Source organism: Gobius niger (assembly GCF_951799975.1).
Source record: "Gobius niger genome assembly, chromosome: 21".
NCBI classification, from domain to species: Eukaryota; Metazoa; Chordata; class Actinopteri; order Gobiiformes; family Gobiidae; genus Gobius; species Gobius niger.
The window spans coordinates 18,784,275-18,806,807 of NC_136872.1; the positions used below are offsets into that span (position 1 = coordinate 18,784,275).

Genomic DNA, 22,533 nt, shown 5'->3' on the forward strand with positions numbered 1-22,533 from the left:
AAGCGCTTTCTCTCCCCCTCTCTCTCTGTCTCTCTCTCTGCATCCCACACAGCGAGTCTTCATCATCCAACACAAATGTACCGACTCCAACGCGGCCAACCAATGCCCACTCGGATTCTTAGCACCGCGAGCAACAGAGGACAACGTTAGAAATGACAAACATAGCAGAGCCAAAACAGGAGATCCACGGAGGAGGAAACAGAGCTGTTATTTGAAAGTCCAAAACTTGCACACACAAAAAAAAAAAACCCAGCCAGAAATATATCCAATTATGTGAAAAACAAGAAGAGCAGCTATTTTGAAATGGGCATGACTTTGGTTGGCTACAGAATGAGATGGCGTTCATTGATTTTCTGAATTGAGAAATAAATAAATAAGCAACACGGTTATTAATAAGACATGTTTGAACCGACTCAACTCAAATTATGCCCAAAGAGACTCACAGAAATGGTTGATAATCGAAAATGTTGGCAACACGGGACGGCATTACCAGAGAAATGTCAAGTTGTTTTGGCTATTTTTAACATAAAATGCCCAAATACTACATCTTTAATGCCGCAAAAGCAAAGAGTCGCTGCGTATTTCATTTGCTAGAGCCTTAAAGGTGCATTATGCAACTTGGTATGTGAAAAAAAAAAAGATCTTTGTGCATGTTTGACCTTGTAGTGAGCTGTCGGATGTATGAGTGGTCAGCATGGCGCATTTACATTCGATCACGGTGGTCTCTACAACGCTCCAGGATCAATTGTTTTGTAGGTTTTCAGGTGAGAGGGTCCGGCAGCTGTGAAAATCATGCAAACATGTGATCCTGGAGCGTCTTAGAGACCACTGTGATGGAAAGTAAAGACGCCACTGACCACTCGTACAGCTGCTCGGTCACTACAAAGTCAAATACGCACAAGAACTTTTTTATTTTTATTTTTTTTTCACATAAAAAGTTGCATAATGCACCTTTAAATTTGGCACAAGAGACACATGGGGTTTTTCTAAGGCTGATGCAGATTTTTGGGGGATTTTTATTGGCCGATACCGATATGCACAGTTGATCATTTTGGATGATTTCTCCAAATGTCTTGTAAAATGTGTCAGTGTTGAACAGTGAGGGCGCTTTATTAGGGGAATAGGGTTTTAAAGGCACACTGTGTAACATTTTGGACTATACTGTTTCCATCAGAAAATGCTATTACAGCAGTGGGTAACCAAAGAAAGGATTCGGATGAGAACCTAACCTCTTTAAATCTCAAATTCTTCTGATTTTAGTCGACATCTCCATGGAGACCAGCTGGAGACGTACCCACTCCGTGTGAAGTTCATGCCTTAGGAGAGCTGCAAAGGCACCTGTTTGTTCTATGAGGTATTTGTTAATGATGGAAATATCAGCCAAGTCTCAATCTCTTATGGTTCTGAAATTATAAGCAAAAGTCTGCAACATAAAATACATAAAATATGACCGGAGCTGTATGGACTTGTGGCCAATTTTCATTACGATGTTTCTCCGTTCCCCTCTTTGACTGAGCTCTTTCCAATGCAAAAAAAACAGGCTCTCTATCATGCTTGGTTTCCGGAGATATCGGCTTTTATCGACATTAGATTGGCCAATATAGTAAAACACCCGAATACAAACCGGTTGACTTCTAGTACAATACACTGCAAACACATTGAGCTACAGAGCTAAAAAGCCCAGAGGTCATAAGAAAAGCACTTAACCAACATAATGATGATACATGCTAATTGCTTCCTCAAACAAATCTAACCCATTACTTTACCAAGAACAATTTACTGGCAGCTGACTTTTCCATGGGGCAACCGGTGTCTGCGCATTTCCATGAGATGCATTGATTGTCTCGAGCGAGTATCATCCACCACAGTAAAGCATCACGTGTCAGTTCCTAATGTGCACTATTGATCCGGATGGTACAGTACGGAGCGGAGAGAGGAGTCAGAGATTTACGGCGGTTTATGAGAACTTTCACTTCGCACAGATACATTAGCGCAGGATTTAACCACAGGGGGGTGAACGTTGCAAAGAAAATGCGGGTCTCAGTGTTTTCTAGATGGTCTGAATGAAGATAATGGAAGGTATAGTTGTTATTGATCATTTCAGTGCTTGGTTCTTTGTAAATGATAAATGGTCACATATATAGCACCTTTCTATGTGTTTTAGGCTCTCAAAGCGCTTTACATCAAGGAACCACTCACCTATTCAGGCCCTCATTCATACATCAGTGTACGCAGACACTGGAGGAAAGGTGGGTGAAGTGTCTTGCCTAAGGACACAACGACAGTGTGCATCTGCGGGATTCGAACCACCAACCTGCTCTATTATCTTTCATTAGACTTATACATGTTGCTAAAGATAGAAGAAGAGGAAGAGGAAGAAGAAGAAGAACAAGAGGAAGAAGAAAAAGAACAAGAGGAAGAAGAAGAACAAGAACAAGAACAAGAACAAGAACAAGAAGTCTTTCACCTATTATACTCCAACACTACTTCAACTAATGATGAATTATGGATGTATTTTCTTCCAAACAAAGATACAGATACAAGGAGAGGAGCTAAGTGGTTCAACAGCTCATGAATGCATAAATAACAGAGAATGCTAACCATAATGCTAATGTTAGCTTCATGCTATGAGCTTATGGCGAATGCTGTTTTTTTTATTAGACTTTCATGTTGCTAATAATAAGAATTGTGGTACAAATGTGCATATATACGACAGTGGTAGAGTTGGTAGCGGGTCGTCTCATGATCAGAAGGTCGGGGGTTAGAATCCCAGCTCCTGAAGGTGTCTACTGTCGTTGTGTCCTTGGGCAAGACACTTCACCCACCTGCCTCCGATGTCTGTGTACATTGGCGTATGAATGTGAGAGTGAATGGGTGACTGGTTTCTTACTGTAAAGCGCTTTAGGCCTGATCAAGGTAAAAAAGCGCTAGATAAGTTAATTTACCATTTTTACCATATACAGACGACATCTTAGGGAATGCCAACAAATGGCCACAGTCGAGCAGAAAAACTAAGAAGAAAAAGAACTCTTTCACCCATTAGTCCACCACTACTTTAACAAATGATGGATCTACCAAAGATAAAGAGACAAGGAGAAGAGTAAAGTGGGTCAACAGCCCATAAATACATAAATAACGGAGCTTGCTAACCATAATGTTAACATTAGCGTAATGCTACAAGCTAACGGTTAACTTTGAGCTCTGCTTTTTAGCTTCTAGTGGACAATCTGCTCTATAAAAACATAAATAATGATCTGATTTTGCCTTGACTTCATGTGTGTGCTAAACATGCTTTAAATCCGCCAGAAAACGTCGAAAAAGAGCGCAAAAATCATCATTTCCATGACACACTCCCCTCCCCCTCGCTAGTCCACGCCCCTAATATAACCGTCTGTATTTATCCTCACATAATCTCTTAAAAACTGACGCCGCATCTCATTACGCAGCTCTGGAGACTGTCATGAAACTACTTTGAATATCTGCAAACCAAAACATAGAGAAAAAGATTGAGTAGATTTCTAAATGAGTCAGTGTTTATTAGATTTTGCCATTACCGTAAAGTCTGGATTAGTCATGCCAGTCCGAGAGTGCACCTTTACTCACACAGTCAGATTTTTCGAACTGACAACGGCCCGAGATGGAAAAATGACGTTTCCACAACAAAAGCGTGAGCGAACGTTGTGTTTACCTCACCAGAAATAGCCAAAGTCTGATTGATTACAGTTGATAGGAAACGGTGACTGTTCTTGACACATAACACACATTTCCATAAACACTGCTGATGGTTTAACTTATTATTTAGCACCTGTAGTTCAGTGAAAACATATATATCTTAAAATGGCCACAAATACAAAGGAAGTTTGTAGTTTTAGTAAAATTAACTTGGCAGCTTTCCAAATAAACGCTGCTGAACTTTGCTCTCGCTGTAACGATTCCACTCCCGACAGAAATCCATAACGTGACCCGAGTTGGCGCCGACCTACAAACCCAGATCTCATCCATATTCGCAGTTTTGTGAGAAATTCTCCGCTTTTAACAAAAAAGAAAGAAGGGCTTGATACATAATCCGAGCCAGAGCACGATTCCCACGGGTGCGGCTCGGGACCGCGGCCTATCTATCGCGGCATCGCTCTAATTATTTAGGGGCTCGGGGAGGCGGACGAAATTAATCTAATGGTGTCAAAAGTGGTGTCACGGCTGATGTGAATTAGCACCTTTTAAATAGCCGCTAGATTGAATGTGAGAACAGGGACCGAGGAGGGGAAGCAGTACTGTACAATATACACATAACTCCAGTATATGCTTTACCGTAGCAGAATCCTACAGTAGGCCAATCTGTGCCGCACAAAAAAACGCCCGATCGATACTACGCTGATACTTGACGCCGTTATCAGGAGCAGGAACAAATACGTGGGCCATTATGGGATGTGGTCGTCATGACAATGGGGGGTGGGGTAGGGGTGCCCGGTTTCCTTTGTCTTTTATTGATCAGGGCTTCGTTTACTACAAAAGCCGGGCAAAAGGCGGCTGCAGTCGTCGGTCAAGCGCATTTGAGTGATGAAGTATATTCGGCCGTCCTGTCCAACAAGAAAGGGCCCAAAGGATAATAATAGGGCTGCAACTAACGATTATTTTGTAAACGATTAATCTATCGATCATTTTTACGATTAATCGATTAATCGCTTTTATTTTTTCAACTTTTTTATCACATTATAGCTTAAGTCGCGCTGTGTAAGGAAGTGCTGATGGAGTTAACTAAAGGGAAATGTTTTTTGAAGGCTCTATTCATGAAATTGACATTGTACAAACCATTACAGACCCTAAATATAAAATTAAAGTAGGTTTTCATCAAAAATACTACATTTTTTTGGTCATTTTTGCTTCATTTTAGTCTGTGTGAGCCAGAAAACGATTAATCGATTACTAAAATAGTTGTCGACTCTTTCAATAATCGTTTAGTCGTCGATTAATCGATTAATCGTTTCAGCCCTGGATAATAATAAAACAGAAATACCAAAGAAACATTTAGGCCGATTTTATTTTATTTTTTTCAAATTTGGTCAACAACATATATAACGAACTTTATGGACATTTGAAATATGTATCCAGGGGCCCTGTGGACCAAGGAGCACAATTATTTTATCCAGCTTCAGCACAATATTTTGATAATTTTACCGGTGAAAAGTACGTCATGAAATAGCGTTTGTAAACTCGTTCTCCTCCGCTGTAAACCAAAAAAATGCGTTTAGCACCTCAAGATGAATCATTTCCACAACAAAGGAAGTTGTATGTGATGGCGTTTTCCGGTTGCATCCATACACAAACAGAGAGGAACTCTCTTTGCAGAACACGTAATCTTTGGGGGAAAATCCCCGCCACCCCGTGACAGAAGGGGGCGCTACTATTGGAGAACTTGATGACGTCATCACGCTGCATAGGGGTGACATACAGGGATATCCCGGATATCATTGTGTAGCTATGACTTTCTTTCCAAAGAAATAAAGAGCTTGTTTCTATCATTTATGGATCGGAAGATATCCGCAGGTAAGTAAAACTTTATCTTTGGCGTTGTTCACGATGCCATGGGGCTCTGACGGTTAAAGGTACATTATGCAACTTTTTATGCAAATAAAAGGTTGATATTTGTTTGTATTTGACCTTGTAGTGACCCAGTGGCTGTATGAGCGGTCAGCATGGCACCTTTACTTTCATCACGGTGGTCTATGCAACACTCCAGAATTGGTTGTTTAGTGGGTTTTCTGGTAAGAGGCTCCGTCAGCAGGGAAAGCTTTCGAAACAGTTGACTAGAGACCACTGTGATGGAAAGTAAAAGCGCCTTACTGACCACTCATACAGCTGCTGGGTCACTACAAGGTCAATTACACACAAATATCAACTTTTTTATTTGCATAAAAAGTTGCATAGTGCACCTTTAATGTGCTCATTAATATGCATTGCGCTTCTCAAATGAAGATAAAAACCTTACCTTACACTCATAAAACACAATCAAAGTAGCCAGAAAGTGTTTATGCAATTTACAAATATATTCCAGCAAAAACTGAGTCTAAAAAGAAAAGAAACAGTTGAGCCACGTGACACAACTGTTGTTTGCAATCGTTTGGATCCAAAGAGACAATTCACCCCCAAAACAGACTTTCCCAGGCCATTTTTCACTGAGCAAGGCTAACGCAGCAATAAAACCGTAGGTTGCACAAAAACAATCCAATATATTTCTGATAGTGAAAAATAAAATCATAAAAGTGCCGTATGAGTATGAGTCAAAGCATTAAAGGAAAGACGCACCCATTAATCTCCAACAATAAGAAGCTTCTCAAATTATAGCTTGCGTTTTCCATTCAGATGACTAACCAACCGTGTTTGGTTCAAAGGATACTAAGGATTACATAAGCCTTAGTACAAATAATTAACAGACATTAGCAGTGAAAAGAGGACCCATTACGTTAGACTACGTTTGTGCAGCTCGACAGAATTAATTACGTAACAGAACCTTTTGCAGGTTCAAAAAAAGTTATTTTTAAAGGTCATCTGTCGCACCATATTATAGGTGGGGTCTTTCAAACGCAGGGAGCTGAGATGTTTCAATTTTGCATGGCCTTGAATAAATCATCGGCTAAAACGACCCTGATGAAAATGTCTAACTTTTCCCATGACTTTTCATCTCAAAGTCGAGAGTCTTTTTATGCACCCGTCCAAACCGATTCCGATAAAGACTTACCTTCGAGATGCATTTGGAGAGGATTTGTTTAAAGCTCATGTTTGGCTACGTATGGTCAAGGCAAGCACAAGCCCGTGGGAACCCAGGGTGCTGAGGGCACTGTAGCACCCCCTCGTGGATAGTTGGCAGGCAATATTAATAAATAGGAAATATGCACAGAAAAAGCATTTTGGGGTGAAATTTTGTCCCTCAGCACCCCCTAACAAAAATATCTTCCCATGGCTCTGGGCAATAAGAATACATGTTTTTAAGAGACAAAACCCAATTAATGCTTGTACTGTATTTGGCGAAGGACGTGTCGTGCGGTGTGGCTTTAAAATCTGACATCGACTCAAGGTAACTTTCCAAAAACCTTGTAAAAACATGCTTTATCTGTCTTCATTTCAAAAGAGCAAGGCCAAAAGCAGCACTTCTGGGGAACCTTTGCAGTAAATCATTGAAACTTTCGTCCTACCTTGGCTCTGATTTGGCCGGACGTCGACACTTTGCGGATCAGCTTGTGAGACGTTTCTTCTTGTTCTCCGTCGCTGTCTGAAGACTCTTCTCCGCCTTCGCCACCCTAAAGCAGGAAACAGGAATTCAGATGGTGCTAAGAGTGTATGGTCATGTGATGAAGAATAAACCTTACACTGACCCAGTTTGAGGACCGTAAAATACCTGGAAACAGTCAGTATTTACAATCAAGTCAAACTAAACAATTTTGTATGAACTTGAAATCCGAGGTCGAAATATTTGAGTATTTGACAATATTGGCTATCAGCCGATCTAAAAGGCCGATATCTCTGGAACCGAAAGTTTTTTGTGTTGCAGTAAGAGAGATTAAAACTGATCCCGCCCACGACTTCCTAGTTCTCAGGGGAACTGAGAAACATTGCAATGAAAATCGTTCATACGTTTGTCCACCTTGGATCATAAAAAAATGAGATGAAAAAGTGACAAAAATGTGATTAAAAAAAGTGACAAAAATGTGATGAAAAAGTGACAAAAAAGTGAAAAAAATGTGATGAAAAGGTGCTAATAATATGATAAAAAAAACGGACAAAAATCCAACAAAAAAATTGACAAAATGAGATGATAAAGTGACAAAAATGTAATAAAAAAGTGACAAAAATGTTATGAAAAATTGACAAAAATCCATTAAAAAATTGACAAAAACGGCATGAAAAAGTGACAAATATGCAAAAAAAGATGGACAAAAATGTGATAAAAAAATTGACAAAAATCCAACAAAAAATTGACATTGACATTTTTTTTTTTAACACTAATGGCAATAACGAGGAAAAAGGTCATTATTGTGTATGTTTTTTAATGGGATGGGAAGTGGATGCAAACTCCACACAGAAAGAACCCGCCCTTCTTCCTGTGAGTGCTTGCTTTTGCTTCATCTGTTGCTTGTTTGGAGCGACGGTCAACTTCAACTACAAGCTTTCACTCTCAAATTCAATTAGAGATAATGATTTATTGGTTACTTAGACGCGGACAAGTGTCTTAAGGCGACAGGCGGCATAAAAATCCATCAGTCGTTTCTAATTAAGGATCTAGACCAGCACCAACTTAGAAAACGAGGGTGAAAATAGAACTTGACCGAGTCTAAGCTAGGACGATGAACTCAAGAGGCCAAAACTGTCTCTAATAAGCCCAAAGTACGACAGGTCTTGATTTCAACTTGTTCAACAACTGCTGGTTCTGTGAAGCAACGAGAAACGGAGGTCTATTCTTGTGAAAGTTGTGAAAGAAACCGGGGTAAACAAACAGCAGTGACTGATTCAACGCTTCCTGTGTGACAAGAAGATGCCTTGGCCCCGTTCGCCTGGAATAGCTTTGGTTTAAATTTGGTAGAAACTTTTTGTGGTGAAACGAGCCCCAAAAAGGAAGGACGTGCGACACAGACTGAGACACAATCGGCTCGGCGTTGTCCTGTTCTCAGAAGTGAAACCTGTACATTATCGCGGTACCTTATTTTAGCAACATCCTGTTCAATGAGAAAGAAGGGAGGAGTTCACGACTTTCTGAAACTCGATTGTGTCAGATGGAGTTCTGTGTAATACTATGGTAGATTCCTTATTTCTGAAAGAGAATCCATAAACTTGCTGCACTGATCTAAGGTGTCATAGTCCTTTAACTCACAAAAAGTCAATAAGACATTTTTCATACTATTTAGCAAAAAAGAATAAATAAAAAATCACCTTAGTTTGTTTTTGCTGATGGAGAAGACATTATACTTTGGATCAGCCAGAGGTATTAACCATAAACCAGGTTGAAATATCAGCAGAATAAGTCAATTCTACCATAGGATTAAAAGCAATTGTTTTGTATGTACTGTATTTCTATTTGTCATCCCACCATTAAATGGAATTGGGAGTTTAAAAGGGCTGCAAGTTCGCCATTTTATACTCACTACTGCCACCTTAGGTCATACGTGTAACCGCACCCTCTATATTAAGCTCATGCATGGCGGCAATTCGGACCGTGACAACTTTTTGATTGACAGCGCAGGATTTTAAAGATAGGTCTGGGCTCATTCTACACATTAGGACATTACTAGAACATGTAGGGGGGGGGGGGAATACATTAGTCCCTTTAAACAGTACACGGCAGTTTATTATGTTGTCACAGTGCACAACTTAAACAGGATCAGTAGCATTAAAGGTTTTCATTCAATGAAAGAGGGAGAAAGTCAAGTTAAAGCTGTTAGTTGTGGTCCAAACTCAGCCCAATTCTTCACAGGGATGAGTTTATAAGCCTGTTTCACAACTTTTAGAGTGCAAAATGGAGTTTTTCTATCACAATAACAGTAATAAGAAAAATCTGCTTTTACAATACACCAAAGGAGGACAAATTCATTCATTTCATTTCATTTCATTTCATTTATTAATTTATTTGAATGGGACAGTGCATATTAATGAACAGACAACTAGTGCTGTAAATATGCCGGATTTAGCTCAAGGCTAATTTCCATCCGCAGTCCCATAAAAAACAAGACAAGAACATACAAAATACAAAACATATAAGCCACAACACACAGCAGTACATTACAGACAAAACAAGCAAGGACAAGAACTACACAATACATGAAGTGCATTCCACTATTTAAAAAGTTGGGTGCAGGGCCTTTAACTTTTGAGAGAATATTGTTAAAAATTGTAATATATTCTATATTAGCTGAGTTACACTACTTTGAGTTACTTTTGAGTTACTTTTAAAATATAAACTGAATATACTAATAAAGCCACTGAGAAAAGTGGAGTCAGAGATTTCCTTTTCCTTCACTTTCCCCATTCACTCTGTTTTGTTTTGAGGACGTTAACTACACACGTATGTTCATACATTTAAATGCACTTATACTCGAGTTACTTGAAATGTAATGACTACTATATTCCCATAATTTGTGTATGTAATGTTATATTCCTTAGTTACTGAAAAAGTAATGAATTTTTTCTTTAAATAAATTAAATTGCCTTTTTAAAACCATTAAAAATTGTGATTTTGACCCAACTGCGTTAATACCCAGCCGGGTATTTGACCATTACATGATTCCCTCGCGAGTACCATCTCATGGCTATTACACTGTATTGTGTTTTATGTGTTACAATGTCTGCACTACATATATTTTCTGTACTTTATAATATTGCACACTAATTGGTAATTTGCACTTTGTATTAGTATATTGCACATTATTTCTAAACTGCCTTTTTATATTGTATTAACTATTGTATTATGTAATTTTAATTGTGTAGGACTACAGATGGAAATTAGCATAGTGCTAACTCTGGTGCAGCCATCTTTTTAAAGTGATAGTCTGTAAATTTAAATGTTTTACAAATGTAATAGATTGTGTATAATTGACCTGAAATTTGAGGTAACATAAGAAGTAATTTTCAATAATAAAGCCCCTCCCCGGGATACCACTTTGACCAATGAGACGACCTTTTCCTGTGAACCAGCCTGTCACGTCCAATCAGGAGGAGGGGGAGGAGCTTGATTTTGCAAACTAAGACTGGCTTTCTGATAAAAGAGGGGAGGAATTTAATTTCAAATTTCGCTCTTATCCCTCCTCACTTTGCAAACTTACAGACTATCACTTTAATGTAACGGCACATTGTCCTGATTAAACAAAATAATAATAATTTTTTTAAAAATGTGTAGCCCTAAAGCAGAACTTTACTTACGATTTGAGTGCGCTCGGATTCCGACTGAGGCGACCCCAGCGTCTCCGCGGGTTCGCCGACGTACAGGACGTTCGGGTTCAGCTTGGACGCCATGATGAGGCCAGACGTGAGGCGAGCGGGTTAGGCGGCGGCGGGGGAAAGTTCGGTTGATGCCCAGAAGTAGAAGGTGGGACGGCTGTTTTTCGGGACGCCAGACTTCAGCCTCACTTCAACTCTGCAAAAGATGGAGGATGCATTATTGATCAGGAGAGGAACGCTCCTGGAGATTGGGGGCAGAGCCGGCAGTGTGTCGGAAAAACATGAGTAAACAACTGTAAACACGCATGACTGCTCGAGGCGAACGCTTTTTAGGGGATCGTTTTTTTTTTACTTTATTTTTTGTAGGAGTAGGATGAATAAAGAAAAGGTTTAATTACGTAATTTCAAACTTTCAGAGATATTGATCGGTTTTGGGACAACTCCGTTAGCTGTTTAGCTACTACTAAATACATCTAATACACTGTGGTGTCCAAATGTTTTAATGTGAACAATAACTCCAGTGTTTCACCTTTTATATTCTCCATTACTTTATTATTGCTGCTAATCCCATGATGCTTAGCGGTGTGACATCACATTCCCGAACCCTATAGGAAAAATACAACGGGCATGCTAACTGTCCGCATAGATACAGACGGCATCTCTGGAATGGCCCATATTGTCATGTTTGAAAACAGTCAAGGTGGAAAACAATTTGAGAAAAATCAAAACTTTCTCTAATTATTCAAAAACTACTTCAACAAACGCTGAATTATGAATAAAGTTTTCCACTAAATAAAGATACAAAGAAATGGGGAGGAGCAAAGTGGTTCAACAGCCCATAAACACATAAATAACGGAGAATGCTAACATGATGCTACATGCTAGCAATGTGCTAACGCTAATACTAGCTACGACTGCTGTTTTTTCACTTCTACTGAACAATCTGCTGTGAATAAACATCCATATGGACCCGATTTAGACTTGACTTTATTTGTATGTGATAAATAGGTTTATATTTCGCCTGAAAATGACTAAAAAGAGTGAAAAACTGTGTTTCCCAAAAGATTCTGTTTTCCCCCTCGGTGAGGCCACGCCCCCTTCTATGACGCGATGCCGTCTGTATCGCTATGGTGCTGACTGTCCTGCGTTACCATGGAGATCAACGTCACTTTTGGTAAACTTGATTTGTACAAACAACAATGTAGCCGTTTTCTTGATACACAACACGCTCACAATCCGTAAACATGACAAATTTTCCGTTATATATTAAAAGTTTGCAAATCAGTATGAAAACAGTGAAATCCAGATTTGTCCAAAACATGTTTTCCTGTTACTTCTACTTCATCAAAACAATAAAACTTTGCAGACGCTCCCAACAGAAATACAAACAAATCTATGACATTTCAAGTAAAATAATAATAAAAGCAAATCAAAATAAAACAATTAGAAATGGCTCAACAGTTTCCACAACAGCACAGCGAGCCTATTTAAATATTTTTTTTTATGGAACAACTTCACCCTTTGTTCTTCTTCCACTAAATATGCCGATCGTTCAGCAACTCCCCACCACTTCTCTATTTGTAGATCCGCTTTTATTCTTCCTCCATTTGTATGAAAAACAGAGTGACCCCCCCCTTCTTCCTGTTATTTATTTTTTTCCCTTTTCTTTTGTGACGCGGTGCTTTGGGGCGAGTGACATAAGCGCACAGCGAGATGGTGCTGATGTTTATGGAGATGACAAGGACGAGCGCCGGTGCACAGATTATGGTAATAAATGGAGGCAAAGGCAATGATGTGGCTCATTAGGAGATCCACTGTAACGGCATTATTCGCCTCTGTGCCGGGATAAAAACAATGGGCCTCGCGGACGTCACACAGGCTTTCAGGCGTGGACTGGGAGACGAGGAAAAGAGATATTTCAAGCATATAAAAGCATGCTTATGTGTCTGTCTGCAGTGTTTATTTTGAAGTGATATGTGTGCAATTGACTGTGAAATACGAAAAGTACCTGTTGCCCAAACCACATTAGGCAGGCTCAATTTTATGTTTATGTTGGCCATGACTTACAGAATGTAATACAAATAAATACGGCAAAAAAAAACTGAAAATATGATAAAAACATACTGATAGATACAGACGGCATAGTGTCATAGAAGGGGGCGTGGCCTCGCCAAGGGGGAAAATAGAATCTTTAGGAAAACACAATTTTCCACTCTTTTTAGCCATTTTCTTTTGAAATATAAACGTATTTATCACATACAAATAAAGTCAAGTATAAATCGGGTTCATATGGATGTTTATTCACAGCAGATTGTTCAGTAGATGCAAAAAAACGGCATTCGTAGCTAGCGTTAGCATTAGCACGACGCTAACATGTAGCATCATGTTAGCATTCTCCATTTTTATTATGTATTTATGGGCTGTTGAACCACTTGTCTTTGTATCTTTATTTAGTAGAAAACTATATTCATAATTCAGCGTTTGTTAAAGTAGTTGTTAAATAATAATAAAAAGTTTCGATTTTTTTTTCAAATTGTTTTCCCCCTCAACTGTTTTCAAACATGACCATATATGGACGAAACCAGAGATGCCGTCTGTATCTATAAGGGTAATTTTAGTTAACTCCTGAAGCGAGCACATTTTCTCCAGTTCAGCTTTACCCAAATCTAAAAGCTTCTCGACTGGAGCTCTCAGCCTATAGGCCAGTGTAACATCTAATTTGAAAGCTGAGAACTACAAAACTGATCTAAGATTTTTCCTAATCTTGTCGTCACTTTTTCGTTGTATTTTTTGTTACGTTTTTGTCGCCTGTTTTGTGGCTTTTGTAGCTTTTTTGTAGCGTTTTTGTTGTTTTATTGATGCCTGTTTTGTTGCTTTTTTGTTGCTTTATAGGTGCCCTTTTTGCAGCGTTTTCATCCTCATTTACGTCGTTTTGTCGCTTCACAGGCATCAATAAAACAACAATAACGCGACAAAAAAGCCACAAAAAAGTGATAAAAAGCCACAAAACAGGCGAGAAAAACCCTGGAATAATACAACGAAAAAGTGACAACAATGCAAGGAAAAATCTTGGATCAGTTTTGTAGCTCTTAGCTTTCAAATTAGACGTTACACTGGCCTATAGGCTGTAAGATCCAGTCGAGAAGCTTTTAGATTTGGGTCAAGTCAAACTGGAGAAAATGTGCTCGGTTTAAGTGGAGGTAAAAAGACCCAAGTCGTGATTCTAGATTCTCTTTCTGGTCATAAATATCCCAGATTCAGGACTAAACATGGTGAGGCTGCGTAAAATCTGGAACTGTCCTCCTGAAGATGTGAGACAGGCCTCTGCTCTGGCGGTGTTCCAGCCCAGCTCCATTTAGCTGTGACGACTGAACTAGACTGAACTAGAACTATTTCATTTGCACACCACACTTACATATTTACTTTATACTGACACTTTGTTGTGCTCTTCAAACCAACTCGCCTTTCCCAAGAGAAATCCATTAAACCAATGAACCAGAGGTCGACCGATATGGGTGTTTCTAAAGCCAATGCCAGTTTTGGGGATTTTTTATTGGCCAATACTCACATGCTCGGCCGATATTTTTGACCGATATTTTTGGCCAATTTTTCCAAATATCTGGTCTATAATCCTGTAAAAACATAAAGACTTGGACGATTTTATTTTATTACTTTAGGTGATTCAGTCATAGTTTCTGTCCCAGCTTTGATTAGCTGCCGTTAGCATTAGCATCCTGGGTATCGCTTTATTTTACACTACCTTGATACATTGTACCTAACTAAATTTAATACAATGTAATAAGCTTTGTCACAATCTGTAATAACTTGTACCTATGAGGTAGATACACAATGGAATAACTTGTATTAGTAATTTGCAGGTACGTAATGTAATAGACTATTAAGCTTAGGGTTAGAGTTATGTCTTATTACATTATGTATCTACAAACTACAAATACATATTATTCCATTGTGTATCTAACCAATAGGGGCAAGTCATTACACATTGTCACAGAACTCATTACATTGTACTTAATTTAGTTAGGTACAATGTATCAACCCCTCCTGGAACTGCCAGCTTAATGTGGTGGAGGTGTTTGAGAACCCGAATGATCCTGGGGGCTCTGTTGTCGGGGGTTCTGTGCCCCAGGTAGGGTCTCCCTATGGCAAACAGGTCCTAGTTGACAGGTCAGACAAAGAGCGGTTCAGAAGCCCCTTATGAAAGACCAACAGGCCCGGTTAGAACCATGGGGCCGCCCTTCTGTGGACCCACCACCTGCAGGAGGAGCCATAGGACCCGGCAACGGACAAGTGGAAGAAAATGGAAGGATGGATGGACAATGTATGAAGGGTAGTGTAAAATAAAGTGTTACCGCATCTTGCCGTTAGCATTGGCACACTGTTGCTAGCCGCGGCATTGTGTACAGCGATCACAGATACAATTGTGGAGGCTAAAACTAATTCAGCGATTGAATTCTCCAGGTTATGTGCTTCAAAATGACACATCATGTTCATATTCACTTATTTTAGTGAAACCAATTTTCATCATAAAGTTTCTCTGTTCCCCTGAGGCATAAGAAGCTGTAGGATGACTCGCTCTTTCCAATCCAACAAACGTGAAGTCTCTATCACCGCAGATATCGGCTTTTATCAGTGCAAGATCCAATATATCGGTCGACCTCTGCAATGAACTACTCCGAAGACAGTTTGATTTGATATTCGATGCCCACATCCGTTTCTCTGACGGGTTCCTCCATCAGACTAAACAATAGGAAAAGTGTCAGTTGTCTGGAGTCGACTGAGCAACTATGGGCCATTGTCCGTCCTCAACAATGATTCACTCACATTCAGTCATTATGAGCAATTTACATCTCCAGTCACATGTCTTTGGGACGTGGGAAGGACACGCATTGTGAACCGACAGCTTCCCCCAATCGCTAACCACTCTGCCACCGCGCATGAAGCTTCGGCCGCTCAATGCAGCTCCGAATGATTGTAATCTCCGAATCAATCATCACTGAGGTTGTCCAGCTGACTGAGTTTTGCTTCCTTTTTTTCTCACAGACTCATAACTTCAATCTTAAAAAGTTAGTTAGCCCAGATCTTCTCAATCTACTCATAACTTGGGCCTTGTTTTGATTCTGACTAAGTCTTTAAGTTCACTTTCGATATGAACACAGTTTGATAAGAAAACAGATGGCTCCGGTTTTTGGTCTATTCAAGGGAAACAGTGGTGAAAGTATTTGAATAATATTGTTATTGCAATATTCAAGACGGTCATTGAGTATCAAAAGACACAGCAATGCGACAGCAATCAGGAAAGTCACAAACACAGCAGATTTTAGAGTTTCAGTTGTTGTATATGAACTTTGGAACATGCCAGGCTTGGAATAACTTTAAAGCTGCACTATGCAACTTTTTAGGTGAAAAAAAAATCTTAATATTTGCTCGCATTTGATCTTTTAATGACTCGGTGGTGTTATAGGTGCAGCGTGGCACCTTCTTTCGCTCACGGTGGCCTCTATGACGCTCCTAGATCAATTGCTTTAGGGCTTCGTACCAGAAACGGGCCAGAAACCCCAAAACAATTGATTCTGGAGCATCATAAAGGCCACTGTGAGGGAAAGCATAGGTGCCACGCTGCACCCATAAAGTCACACTAAAATGTCAAATACACGCAAATATCGAGCTTTAATTTTAGTAGTAAACATATGTAACATCCAAAATCATTCTGGAAGCTTAGAATGGGTCCTATGAACACAAAGCTGTCACGTATCCTCTACCAAGAAGTGAATCAATCACAGTCGCCAGCTCAGATAAGTATTTAAACACACTCACAGATCAATGGGGCAAAGTCAGTCGGAATGGGGTTATCAGGGGTCGGGACGATGTCTCAATGAAGAGCGACAGTGACCTGCAGTTCTGAAAAGTTGACAAAAACTGTAGAAAACAAAAGCCTTTCGGAGCTGGCCCTCACTCCACTACTTCAGATTCATGCACAAATATGAAAAAAACGAATAACAACACAGACACCTTAACACCGGGTTGTTCTGTTATTGAATCCTCCTGCCTCATTTGCAGACGTCTATATCTTTGCTCCAAACCATACAGTCACCACATATTGCTATTGAACACATTTCAAGCAAAGCAATCGCTTATTCTGTAATGTATTCATATGTCGAGAGTCTACAGTGAATCTACAGCCAAACTTTCACCTCTGCGAACTCAAAATCCAGTACTTTTTACTTCCATGTACTTGAAAGTGCGAATACTTTCACTCAGAAGGACACATTAGGGACATCTATAAGTGGCGAGAGACAATAATATAGTAAGTATTTTCTTTGGTTTACTCTCGACTAACACTTCAGTCACTACTTTCTTTCCAAACATCTTTTAAAGCAACACTACTGTCACTTAAGTGTCCGGGCAACCCCCCCCTTCTTACGCCTCTAGTTCACTTTACTCCAAAAGCTAATTAAACAGTGCACGATATTCAATCCAGTGCGCTGCAAAAGCCACCCAGCACATCCCTGTATTATTACACCGCTATGTGGACGTTTCCTTGTTTTCGCCGCCTGCAATATTCACCACATTATGTTAATGCGAAAGCGCCGGCCGTCCGCTCCGCTGCACCACCACCCTGTTGATAACTCGCGTAAGTGGGTGATAAAACACCGCTAAAGCCGCGTTGTGCGCAGAATTTATGGAGCTCGGCTTCGTTGGGAGAATTTTTTTTTTTCTTCTTTTTTTTTTTTTTTTAAGCGCGATGCACAACAGGCTGCCGCGCCGTCCTCCTCCGCTTTGCAAAAAAAAAAGAAGAAAAAAAAAACATTCATTGCCCTCAGTATCGCTGTGCAACATCGCCGGTAAAAGATAATTAAACTAATTTGTCTAAAGCTATCAATCAACTGGACTGTCATAATAATAATAATAATACAAAAAAAAAAAATATTAAAAAAAAAAAAAAAAAACAAGGAGAAGTGGTCCGCCTACAAGCATCTCTGCAAGTCAACGCGTCTTGGATAAAATATAGGAATTAAAAAAAATAAAAAAACATGGTGGTTTTTATTTACCTCGTTAATGTAGGAGTCCAGCGGAGAGCGCCAGACGTGCAGCGGACAGTGACGCTGCTGTAGCCGGCCTGGAGCGCTCGTCAGCCGGCTTCCCGTGCGCGTCCGCTCGGTGTTGATGGCGATGGGGCTGGAGGAGGAGGAGGAGGTGGTGGTGTTGGTGTATGGTGGTGGTGGCGGTGGTAGCTCGTCGGAACAGCCGCGGTCCTATACGCATAGCTCAGGAGCGGGGCTGTGAATCAGGTACGGGGTAGGAGGTAAGGCAAGAAGAAAAGGGGGCGGAGGAGGACGGAGGGAGGGTGTGCGAGGCGAAGGAGGCGAGGAGGCGAGGAGGAGGGGGGGGGGGGGGGGGGGAAGAGAAACAGAAGACGAGAATCGAGAAAAGCGGACCCCGTGTTTTGCTTCGGCTCCGACTCCAATCCTCTGCCTCTGCTGCTGCTGCTGCTGCTGTGGCTGCTGTGGCTCGCTGGGCTGCGGTGCCCGGGTTGAGCGCTGGGGGGCGGGAGAGAGCGCGACACATCAGCCCTAATGAATAAACACGCGCAAACGGCAATTAACACGTGTGTCCCAGACGAGAGCGAGCATGTCTGAGGGAATTAACCCGCGCCAATTTATGCGAAGTCTCGGCCCGGGAAAACGCTGCAGTATGCACAAATGTATGTGTAAGTATGAGGGATAAACAGGGCAATACTATGTCCTCATTTCCTCTTGTTTGCCCGTGCATATGACTGAATGTATTTTATCTACACTCCTGCCTTTTACTGTAATTGATTAATTTTATGTTGATGTCCAGAGGAGAAGGAGGTTAGGTAACTTTGTGTGAACGAGCAAGAAAAATAGTGCTCAAGACAGAGCGAGTCCAAACAAGACTTAAAAATAGTGTCAATACAGAGCGAAATAGTGCTCAAGACAGAGCGAGTCCAAACAAGACTTAAAAATAGTGCTCAAGACAGAGCGAGTCAAAACAAGACTTAAAAATAGTGTCAATACAGAGCGAAATAGTGCTCAAGACAGAGCGAAATAGTGCTCAAGACAGAGCGAGTCAAAACAAGACTTAAAAATAGTGTCAATACAGAGCGAAATAGTGCTCAAGACAGAGCGAGTCCAAACAAGACTTAAAAATAGTGCTCAAGACAGAGCGAGTCAAAACAAGACTTAAAAATAGTGCTCAAGACAGAGCGAGTCAAAACAAGACTTAAAAATAGTGTCAATACAGAGCGAAATAGTGCTCAAGACAGAGCGAAATAGTGCTCAAGACAGAGCGAGTCCAAACAAGACTTAAAAATAGTGCTCAAGACAGAGCGAAATAGTGCTCAAGACAGAGCGAGTCCAAACAAGACTTAAAAATAGTGCTCAAGACAGAGCGAGTCAAAACAAGACTTAAAAAAGGTTCTCAAGACAGAGCGAATCTAAACAAGACTTAAAAATGCATATAACTGAAAGAATGTTATCTGCACTCTTGCCTCTTACTGTAATTGATTAATTTTATGTTGATGTTTTTATTGATTGTATTTGTTTTCTTATATTTATGCAACTGTGAAGCACTTTGAATTGCCTTGTGTATGAATTGTGCTCTACAAATAAACTTGCCTTGCCTTGTTTGTCGGATTGTGCAGGTATTTATCCTAAACCTAAAGACTTTTACGCTCGAATAGTAATTGTTTTAAGGGGACTATGTTTTCCTTCTGGTTGAGTGAAATGATAAAGTTGTGGTAGTCGATACTAGGCTTCTCTCCCACACGAATGACACGGTGTATTAAGTCGTAACATGCCCCAAAAGTCGACTTGTTCTGATAGGCTTTAACCTCTTAACTTCCCACCTGAACTGAGCTCATTTTCTCCAATTTGGCTTTACAAAAATTAAAAAGCTTCAAAAAACAATGCAGTAAAAACGGGGATGAAAATGCAACAAAATGCAATGAAAATGCAATGGAAAAAGTGATGGAAAAGAAACAAATAAGCCTCAAAAAGTGACGTGATGAAAAAAACAACATCACTTTTGTAGGTCCTGGCTTTTAAATGAGGCATCACGCTGTTGCTCTCCAGTTGAGAAGCTTTTGGATTTGGGTAAAACCGAACTGGAGAAAATCTGCTCGGTGCAGGTGGAGGGTGAAGAGGCAGAAGAAAGTCCACTTTAGTGCTTTTTAATGCCCAAATACCATATTTTCTCTTTTCTCTATTTTTCTCTGAGCCCCCGCCTAAACCGAGAGCTTCTGAACAGGAGTTCACAGCGTATAGGACAGAGTATCGCCTCATTTGAAAGATATGACCTACAAAACTGGTCGTGACTTTTTTGTTCCATTGTTGCCGTGTTTTTTTGCCACATTTTTGACGTCTTTTTTATGTTGTGTCTTCGTCACTTTTTTTTTAGGTGATTTTGTTGCTTTTTTATTGTGTTACTGTTGCTTTTCCGGCACGTTTTTGTTGTTTTCTCTTCCTCGATTTCGTCGCTATTTTGGCACTTTGTTTAAGAAGCTTTTGGGGAAAGCCAAACTGGAGAAAATGTGCTCAGTTCAGGTGGGGGTCCATTTTCCATCCATTTTCTTCTGCTTTATCCGGGGCCGGGTCGCGGGGCCAGCAGTCTCAGCAGAGATGTCCAGACTTCCCGATCCACACAAACCTCCTCCAGCTGTTCTGGGGGGAACCCAAGACGACACCAGGCCAGCTCGGAGACATAGTCCCACCAGCGTGTCCTGGGCCTTCCACGAGGCCTCCTCCCAATAGGACATGCCTGGAACACCTCCTGAGGGAGGCGGCCGTGACTCATCCGGAGTAGACACCTGAGCTACCTCAGCTGCTCCTTTCGACGTGAAGGAGCAGCGACTCTACTCCGAGCTCCTCCCGGGTAACTGAGCTCCTCACCCGATCTGGAAGGGTGCGCCCTGCCACCCTGCGAAGGAAACTCATTTCAGCCGCTTGTATCCGCGATCTCCTCCTTTCAGTCATCACCCAAATCTCATGACCATAGGTGAGGGTGGGAACATAGGAACCCCCCGACTCAGCTCCCTCTTCACCACAACAGTCCGATACAGCGAGGTGGGGGTCAAGAAGTTAATTTCTTAAAGAGGGGGTATTATTCTTTTTTCAGTCACATAGCACCAGTCTATATCACACTACAATGATGAAGAAACCTTCTGTTGGTCTGTAAATGCAGTAAATTAAAATAACTGCCTTGTATAAAATTGCTCTCTCAAAATGGCTGTAGCGAATGTCTTGAAATAGGCCTCTGTCTCTTTAAGAACCTCTGACCCTTTCAGACACGCCCCCTCCACACGCTGTCTGTGGCATCAGTGGGGAGGGGGTTCTGCTGAGGAGCAGTGGTTGGTTACTCGGCTGGTGACGAAAGCTCGGAGGCGTCTCCAGGAGGTGGGGGCGTTCCTAGGAGGACTCAGGCAAACCTATCCCTAAAATGGCCGCCATCAGAGTTTTTACAGATTGCTCAAAAACACGTGAATGTGCCAAGGCAACACTTCAGGCATGTTTTTAGTGAGGGAATGACATAATAACATGGCAAAGCTGGCAACGTTTTAGCTAAAAATGTGGCCAATATCAGCCAAAACTGCAAATAATATATTTAGGACCATCATTTTGATATTTTCTATGAACTTATACACGCATAATTGTTGAAAAAAAGTCATAATGTTCCAATAAATGTAGATTTAATGCCAGTTTGAATCTAGTGTAATGCTTTTTAATGACATTTAGGGGCTTTATTTAGGCACAATTCATTTAATAGCTTTTCATTCCCCGCAGAAACCCTGTTAACTAGACAGTACACACATTTTGAACAGTCTAAGTGGATGGAGAAGAAAAGGAAAAGCCTACATAGTTTTGGCTTCTAACCGCACCCGCATCAGAGCAGCCATATTAGATCCATTTGCTCCCAAAGGCCTCAGACCACATCGTAAACAATTTGACTTGATGTGCCCATGATCCCTGAGGGCAATGTCAGACAACAGTTCTGCTAAAGTAAATTAATGTCACAATTTAGGGCTTTATTTGCAGGCTAAATGCGAGGCGTGCGGCCTACTTTGAAAAACGGGGCGGACATCCATTCTTTTTTTATCAAAGTCGTGCATGCTTTTAACAGATAAACGACTCATGGCGATATTTTGACGTGTGACAGAGACTGACTTGAATACATTGGTTTCGCAAGCCCTCAAACGCATCATTTACAAACAAAATAAGCCTCGAAACACTCTTCTGTCTCCAACCGGGTAAAGGGCTTACACTGAAAGAAGTTTTTTTGTGAACCAACTGAAAAAGTTTATTCAACTTATCTTCTAATGCTTAACAGACTGATATTTTAAAGTCAAATTTAATTTAAATAGTAATTTGATTGAATCCAATTGGCTGCTTTAGTCTAACTCAAAAAGACACAGAAAACCAACTTAATTAATATTTGCTCTACAGACCAGTGACCCTGAGTGACAATAACATGACACTAAATACTGTGTACTTTTTATTTTCAGTAAAAAGGCAGCGGCCACATTGCTCTTCAGTCCGTCATAGCTGGACACGCGAAGAAGGAAGAACTTCATAC

The 22,533-nt window shown here is 40.6% G+C and overlaps 1 protein-coding gene and 1 long non-coding RNA gene across 5 annotated transcripts in view; one reads left to right on the forward strand and one right to left on the reverse strand.

Annotated features, from left to right (window-relative positions):
* LOC306980477 (diacylglycerol kinase eta) overlaps window positions 1–18,230 on the reverse strand; it is a 117,996-nt gene extending 99,766 nt beyond the window's left edge. The window contains exons 1-3 of one of the 4 annotated variants that reach the window (XM_079579874.1): window positions 17,994–18,230; window positions 10,906–11,119; window positions 7,191–7,295 (exon numbers count right to left, since the gene is read on the reverse strand). In XM_079579874.1, coding sequence (XP_079436000.1) covers window positions 7,191–7,295; window positions 10,906–10,998 — 198 coding nt within the window. In that variant the 5' untranslated portion in view covers window positions 10,999–11,119; window positions 17,994–18,230. The remainder of the gene's footprint in view (window positions 1–7,190; window positions 7,296–10,905; window positions 11,120–17,993) is intronic. The other 3 variants (XM_079579875.1, XM_079579876.1, XM_079579877.1) reach the window with 3 other exon arrangements.
* The window catches only part of LOC306980571, a 174,892-nt gene continuing 162,831 nt past the window's right edge, over window positions 10,473–22,533 (forward strand). The window contains exon 1 of the long non-coding RNA XR_013794032.1: window positions 10,473–10,508. This is a non-coding gene — a long non-coding RNA (uncharacterized lncRNA). The remainder of the gene's footprint in view (window positions 10,509–22,533) is intronic.